This window comes from Cariama cristata, unplaced genomic scaffold (genome assembly GCF_000690535.1).
Source record: "Cariama cristata isolate BGI_N322 unplaced genomic scaffold, ASM69053v1 Scaffold42751, whole genome shotgun sequence".
Classification (NCBI taxonomy): domain Eukaryota; kingdom Metazoa; phylum Chordata; class Aves; order Cariamiformes; family Cariamidae; genus Cariama; species Cariama cristata.
This window is the reverse complement of record NW_009601750.1, coordinates 1-8,137: the sequence shown is the minus strand read 5'-3', so window position 1 is coordinate 8,137 and position 8,137 is coordinate 1. Positions and strand designations below refer to the sequence as shown.

General features: G+C 49.4%; 1 protein-coding gene across 1 annotated transcript; it reads left to right on the top strand.

Annotated features, from left to right (window-relative positions):
• Positions 1-6,289: 6,289 nt before the first annotated feature.
• Positions 6,290-7,198, top strand: MYADML2 (myeloid-associated differentiation marker-like 2). Its single transcript, XM_009710567.1, has one exon. It carries the CDS (start codon positions 6,290-6,292, stop codon positions 7,196-7,198), a length of 909 nt encoding a protein of 302 aa, XP_009708869.1.
• The last annotated feature ends 939 nt before the right edge of the window (positions 7,199-8,137 follow it).

Here is an 8,137-nt window from a genome sequence, read left to right as displayed (position 1 = left end):
GTATGCTTTGCCATTGTTTCTCCGATGAAGAGGTTGTAATACGAGGTCTAAGTACAGAGATTTTCACCCAACATCTGATGTTTGCATACTTGCACAGCATTTTCAGCCTGACTGTGATTTGGCAGGTATTCCAGGGCATTGCATCTTAAGATGCAGGGAGATCTGGTTTTGCAGATCTGGTTTTCTATTCTAGTGAGAGAAATGTTTGATCAGACCGCCTGGCCTGTCTTAAAGTGGGGAGCATTTGAAACATAAAAGGCAGAGAACGCAAGGCAAGCACCAGCATATTTCTGTTCTTCCACACCCACCTCGGGACACAGGGAATCCCCTGTGGTGGTAACGGGGGGAACAAGGAGGGGTCAGGAAGGTGTGGCTGAGGCTGGGAGAGCAAGAGACCCTTCCTCGGAAAAAGCACAGCGGGGGCTGCAGAAAGGATTGATGCTGCGGGGCCGTGCAGCGGGTGCAGGCAGAGCTGCGGAGGAGCGCAGTTCACATCCGCAGAAGGTCGTGATGCCAGCTTTGCATTTGCTTGCACTCATGGTTACACCATGCGTAGACCACAGAAAATTAGGGCCTAATTCTAGAAGAATTTCGTGCACTTTCAGGATGGGTCTTGCCAGGTGAAAATGGTAGTGCTATTTGTAAGATCCTTTGTCTTAGGTGAGTAAACTCGAAAATGAACAAAACTGCAGCCATTTGGTTACTTTTCATGGATTTCAGCAAACAGTTGGGCGGCACCACACGAAATCAGCTGTGCTGCGGCACAAGGTGGTTTAGTCCACGTTGAAGGTAAAAAAGTAGCTGAAGAGAAAATGAGTGGTGCTCCCAGCAGAACTGAAATGCAGGAGAACTATCAGTGGAGTTGCCCTATGATCAGCCTAGGGATTACTGATACCCTTCATGTTTTAATGACTTGGGTATGAAAGTAAAACTGTTTTGATTACATTTTTCATGCCACTGAGTTGAGAGGCTTCTTCAGTACAGACAACATTCGGAAAACCACACAGGAAGATGGGTTTCCTTTGAGGGCTGGAGTCACATGGAGTCAATCAAAGTGCCGGTATTTCAGCAGTAGCCAGAATTTCTGCTGTGCGTTAGTTCATCAGTTAGGAGCACAAGGGAAAGTACTGTACATACCAGTTGTTTGCAGGATGACTGTACAGAAAATGATGCACCTGTAAATAGGGCAAGTGCCCTAGGCTGTGTCCAGCAATGCATTTCTAGCAGGAAACAGTAAATTCTAAATACCACTGCTGTTGAAGTTTGGAATGCTTTTTGCAGAGCTGGTTACCTGTGTATCTAAAACATTAATTCAAAGGTTAATTTCTAAAAGGCAAAGAATGTTTGGAGGGGATATTTCCCTTGCAAGCACAGGAAAAATATCCGTGGGAGTCAGAGGTCACTCTTTCAGCTTAGGGTGCCTCTGCAGCAGTTTCAAAATGTGTAACAGGCAGAAGACTCAGAAATATTTTTAAAAGGAAACTTGGCTAATTTATTAGAAAAAATATACAATGTGGTTGCAAGTTATAGCTGGAAACTGGAATCTGTAACCCAGGAAGTAATTTCCAGCTCTATACTTCATGTACTTGTGCAATAAATATAATTTTCCCAAGCCTTTGTAAAGCTGAGACTTCTGAGTTCATCCCCAGTGACATGTGCTGTGTGGGAGCCTGTGGCAAAAAGTGCGAGACTGGAAGAACTCAGTTCCATGTGTTAGTACTATCAGATCTTATGACTAGATGAGATGCTTTCCCTCTGAGAGGGAAAAATGGTCTCCAAAAGCATCACGTGATTGAGCCAGAATTAAAATGCAACCAAGAAGTCAAAAGCTGATAGCAGAATGAATGGATTTGCACCGCATGACTACAGGTCCAGACTTGGGCATCAGGCACGTAAGCAGTTTCAGTCATGAGCTGGAGGGTAGACCCTGTGCCTTTATTCACTACAGGAACTGCTGCTAATACACAGGGCCTGACAGAAACTCTTACCCAAATAACCCGCTCTTTAGCCCTCATGGAGGAGGACCACAGATCTGATCAAGTAATGCACGCCAAACCCAGCCGCGATACGATGAAGACCATGGACAACGACGTTCTGCCAGTCATACCCCTGGACATCCATGCGGGACTGGGGGCAGCTGCAAGGAGGAAATGCCGCGCTGGAGAGAGGAAAGGCACAGGAGGGCTGGTCTGGGCAAAGGTGCCCTGTCCTTGGACAGGCAGCACAGAGGCAGCATCATTACTGCAAAAGCACTGCAAGAGGCCGGTAGCAGCAGTGGGACAGCATTGCTGCTGCTGCTGCTGCTTCCACAGTTCCACAGTCCCTGCTGCAGGCGTGGAGCAGCTGATAAAGCTTTTGCCCCCCACGCTAGCCCTTGCTACTCTGTCCTCCTGGGACCACACCTCTTCTGTGGAAACCAGGCTAAAAATCTGGACAGTTTAGTAGCCATGGTATCTTCTATGCTGATCAATGTCTTGCTTTGTAAGATGCTGTGACTTACCCTTTAGGAGCCACTGGGCTGATATATGGGTATGTGGGCTTCTCAACGTTCATTTTAATTGCAAAGCTGCCATGTCACTTATCAAATGTCTGTGGCTCTGGATCTCCTTTCAGAACAAACCTTAAATTGTGCAGGCAGTCTTCCCTGTTCAGCAGAACAGGGTCTCAAAGGAGCAGTGCAACAAGCTGAGGTGATGGGGTGCAAGAAGCTGTGGGTTTCTAATTCATGACATTCTACCTGATATCTGCTTACGTGTTTTTAAAATGAAAACGTAAGTGCTTTGGCAGTGCATCTGCATGGTGCTGGGGAATGAGACTGCTAGCACCTGGAGGCCCTGGGGATCCACAGAAGCCAGAGACCTGCACGTTCAAACCCAACACCCCAGGAGAAGGCAGTGGTCCATCTGCTGCACTGCTGCTGCTGGCTGTTTGTTTTGGGGACCGTTGCGCTCTGCCAGCACTGCCTCCTGGTGCTGTGGTCTCTCCGGACTGCCACCATTTCTCCTGGGAAGCGGAAGCCCCGCAGCAGGACCAGCTCTGCTCTGAGCCCAGGCATCACCGATGGGTCACAGCAAGCAGAGCAGCTGGGAGGGGATTGTGATGATCAGCCTGTGGCACCAGGGCCTTGCAAGCAGTTGTCCTCAAGTGTGCCTTGACGTGGAGTTGGTCCCTTGCTCGTGCGTTGGTCCCCTGGTCAGATGGAAGGGGATGCAGCAAGTTACAGGGTAAGCAATAACACAGTGGGCTATAAACTGTAAAATCACTCTTCTGCAACTGTAGCATTCAGTACACTTGCTTGACTGTCACACAATAAGTATTGAATAAATATTTTCTTCACTGACCCCACACAGCCAGTGTGGTACAGTTGCAGCCAAATGCTACAATGGGGAGTGTGGGGGGGTGGGGGATCTAGAGGGGCTCCTGCTAGAGCTTAAGAAGAAAAATGATGAGTATGATTTCAGCTGTGTTTAGGTGCAACAGAGCATCACTGATGGAGTGCTGAGACTGCACAGGGAGAGCAAAGCAGTGTCCCCAGACAGGATGGGGATAGCTTTGCCTTGTAACACAGCAGCAATAGCTTTGCCTTGTAACACAGCCCCTCTGCTTTACTGGACTTGCCACAATACAGGCAGTAACACACTGCCAGTAAAGTCTGGAAAACTTGTGCTAGAGGTGAAGGATTAACATCACAGAGAGTCGAGACGGGCAAGACCTCAGGGTGAGAGCATGTTGACCTGGAGTTGCTTGGCTCTCTTGCTGCATTTCCTGGCTGTTGTGATGTTAATTGTGCAACTTCCACCCCGAGTGAATCCATGTTTTCTGCATTTAACACCAGAAGTCATTTTAAGGAAAATGGGAAGGATTTTCATGAAAGAGGTACTGAGGTTACAAGGCAGTGACAAAGCTGAAGGTAGGCACGTTTTATCTTAACATCCACAAAATTTGTACTGTTCTCATGCAAATCATTCTGTAAAGTTATCCGTGGCCTACAAAATGCTGACTGTGAGCTGCTGGAGTGCTGTAGCCACTGCTTTTCACCATAAACAATTGTGCTGTAACCTATGTCTGTCTCCGTTTGTCTCTTGTCTTGAGCCACATCTGGATCACAAGTGACTTGCAGCAGCACTACTAGCTTAAATAGTTCCTCCCCAATCCCCTGGTCCTGGCTGCTCTGTTTGTAAATGCCACTGCTGTGTGGATACAACCATGCACATCTGCAGCGTAAATCAGACCAGTGATGACTCCAGGTTAAAAATAATCCCTATCAGGTGCCAGTTTTCTGCTGTTCTTTTTTAAATCTGAGATTAGTATCCTGATTCAGCTCACAGAGCAGTTGTGTGGGCAAGATGTGTGAGAGCAAGGGAGGAGGGTGGAGGGGCAGGAACAAGCAGCCAGAAACTGGACGTGCCGCATCACCTCCAAAGCCCGTTTTATCCAAGCAGAGATTTGCGTAAAGGCATGCTTCCCAGCAGTATGAGCTGCTGCAGTTGCGCATCCCAGGTGGTGGTCCCGCCTGCCAGCAGCATTGGTGCCAGCAGACCTCGCAGGCAGCAAATTGCTGAGAACGGGTATTCTTCCAGGGGGTCTGGGAACTTTCAGCTGTCTGAGCTCCCGGCCACTGCACAAGGAAGGGTCACGGGAGAAGGGGGAGCAGCGTCCTTTACCTGGACAGACCCATGCTGCCCCAGAACTGCATGCTAAGATCACAAATTGGAGCAGGCACTCTCTTTTGTCAGCTTTTCTTTATAGTATCTAGCACTGCGTGTCGCAAGTCATTGGTGGGTGTCACACCATTACATTAACATACGAGTAAGAAACAATTATATTAAGCAATTATTATTGTTACCAAGCATGAGGGTCAATTACAATTCCCAGTTAGGAAGTTACAGACTTTATCAGCACAGCTGATGACTATCTTGAACCACTCAAAATGGTTTTAAGGCTCTGGGCTGGGCTGGCCCTTGGTCATGCTGACTCCTTGCACCTGCGTGGAGCTCCTGGGGTGATCCCGCTTCTCTGCTGGAACCGGCATAGCAAGAGCTGGTCTGCAGCTCAGGACTCTGCAGTGCTGTCAGGAAGTAAGCGAGGAATTTTTCTACTATGTTGTGTTTTTCATTTTTCCCATTCTGAAACTACATCAGAAATTTTCTTTGGGGCTTTTAGAGTGAGAATGAAGAGACTCTTGGGTAGAGACCAAATTTGGGGAAATGTATACCAAAAATGGCTACCTGGGAAAGCTTTGATCCAACAGGAGGGAGGGTTTGACACTATATGTTGAAATCTGTGCTCCAAAACAGAGCTAAGAATATCAAAGCAAATTTATTTTTTTTTTACAATTGTAATTGGTTTTGGCATTCAGAGATACAAGAATAACTGGTTCCCATACAACTAAAACAGAGACAGGGAGGAGTTTAAGGAGACAGTGAGGACTGGTGCTCAAAATCTTCACAGCCGCATGCTCAAAGCACAGCAGGACCTTCAAAGCAGGTAAATGTATTACTGCTGCAGATCAAATGGAGCAAAGTGAGTCAGCTTTTATCATAGCCTCTGGCCTAAATCCTTTTATAGGGCTTGTGATGCTTTTGGGCTTGTGCCCCCACTCAGGGGGGCTTGGGTCTGCAGGACTGAGCTCCTGTTCCTGCAGCACGGCTGGACCACAGCCCACATCCACACAGAGCCCCCACGGCGTGGGGCGGCTGCTGGGGGAACGAGAGTGACTTAAACATTTCTAGAGGAAGAGCAGAAGGATAATGAAGAGCCTCTGATGGACCTTGGAGTTTCAGTGTTAAATAACACCTGCTCATGGCAGTTGAGGGGAGGGAGGACTCATTCCAGAACTATTAATATAGCCCCTATTTATACTCCTAGGTCTCTGCAAACAGCACAGCAGAGAGCTACAGCTGCAGAGCTAAAATGGAATAAATGTCAGCCTCCAGGGAGAAAGCGATCCTTTCAGCCATCATGCGGGAAAGGAGACGGTGAAAGGACAGAATGCGGGGCAGGTTTCAGACCCGAGAGAGCGGAGAGAACCGATTGCTGCACCCTGGGATCACAGCCGGTGGGCAGAGCCAGCCAACCTCCCTGCAGCTGGCAAGTCTGTGCGGAGAGGCTGCCAGAAACGCACACTCAGCGTCACAGGCAGCACCTACCGATACTGGTAGAGACAGGGCTGGGATCCGAGCTGGCTCTCTGCTGATCCAGTACCAGTTGTGACTCAGGACAAAGGAGCAAAAGCCTGAAAGGACATATTGGGGGAGGCCTTAAGTACATTGTCTGCTGTACTGCAAAGATGATGGAGAGCACAGGAGGGCCGTATCTGAACACTGCTGCTGTGACATCCCCTGTGGGAATAGCTCGTTTGCTGCAGATGATGTTTGGATGCACCACGTTCAGCCTCGTAGCCCACCAGGGAGGATTCAGCGCAGCATATGGCACTTTCTGCATGTTTGTCTGGACCTTCTGTTTCGCCGTCACTGTCTTCATCATCACCTGCGAATTCACGCATCTGCACAGCTGCCTGAGCATTTCCTGGGGAAACTTCACTGCTGCTTTTGCTATGCTTGCCACGCTCATGTCCGTCACGGCCGCCGTGATCTACCCGCTCTACTTTGTCCAGCTTGGCTGTTACCTGATCGGCTGTGAGGTGAGAGACTTTCGCATCGCAGCTAGCGTCTTTGCGGGCCTCCTGTTCATTGCATATGCTGTCGAGGTGTTCCTAACCAGGGCAAAACCAGGACAGGTCACCAGCTACATGGCCACCGTCTCCGGGCTCCTGAAAATCGTGCAGGCCTTTGTGGCCTGCATCATCTTTGGGGCACTGGTGAATGACAGCCAGTATGGCAAATATGTGGCAACGCAGTGGTGTGTGGCTGTCTACAGCTTTTGCTTTGTGGTGACAGTGGTGGTAGTGGCCTTCAGCGTCACAGGTAAGACCGCCACGCTGTGGTTCCCCTTCGAGCGCTCCGTGGTCGTCTACACCTTTGGGGCCGTGCTGCTGTACGTGAGCGCAGCGGTTGTCTGGCCGGTGTTCTGCTTCGACAGCAAGTACGGCTCCCCGCGGCGCCCCGACCTCTGCTCCAAGGGCAGGTGCCCCTGGGACAGCCAGCTGGTGATTGCCGTCTTCACCTACATCAACCTGCTGCTCTACGTCGTGGACCTGGCGTACTCCCAGCGCATCCGCTTTGTCTCGCACCTCTGAAACGCGGGTCTGCCGCTGCAAGCTGTCCCAGTGCCGTAAGCAACGGCAGTCGGGGACGCAGCAGGAGACGGGATGCGGGGAAGGGAGGTGCTGATCAGGTACGCGTGCAAGGACCATCAACCAAACTTCAAGGTCAAGACTGACTGGACCAGCAAGTTAACGACCTGTAGCGGGTGGGCTGCAGCCGATGCTGGGGAAAGCCCACCTCCCCCATCGCTCAACATCTGCCTCAGCTGGCCGGTGCCAGAACAAAGAAACGATGCAGCTCAAAGTGCGCAAAATGGCCTTTCATCTCCAGACTGCCGAAATGCTCGCTGCTGCAACAGCGGGTCTGCAGGCTGCTGGATTACTGAGCCAAATATCAGGAAAGACACCGAGGATTTTGAAACTGTTACCAGTGCTTAACCGTAATTAAGTGACTACCCAGGAAGTGGGAAAGTTAAAAGCTGCATCAAGAAACATCAGTTCTGGAGATGAAAAACAATCCCTCGCAGTTTGGGTTAGTTTGGGCTGTGTGGTGAGACATGAAAGGCTTGCAAGTGTGGGAAATTCCAGTCAGGATGTTTCTGAGAAGAACATCATAGCTGCAACAGTATTTTGAAGATTACCAGTCCTTTCCCTTCCTCTCCTCTCCTTCGCTGTTTAGCACAGAAAAAGAATATCCTCAAGCATGCACCTTGGGGGGGAGAAGCATGGGATACTCCTGTTAGCAAACACTGAGTCATTACAGAAATGAAAATTTGTGAAATCGGGGCTCTACTGCCAAGAAACGGGGTGCAGAATAGAGCCAAACTGCAAAATAACTGTGTGTAACTTGACATCCTCACTTGGGCAGGACCAGAAAGGTACCTTGGCACGTGCTTTGTCTCCGTTCATATGGCGCCAGTTCTTTATACTGATGTCAAGAATTTTTTTTTTCTGGAAGCTTAAAGATAAATT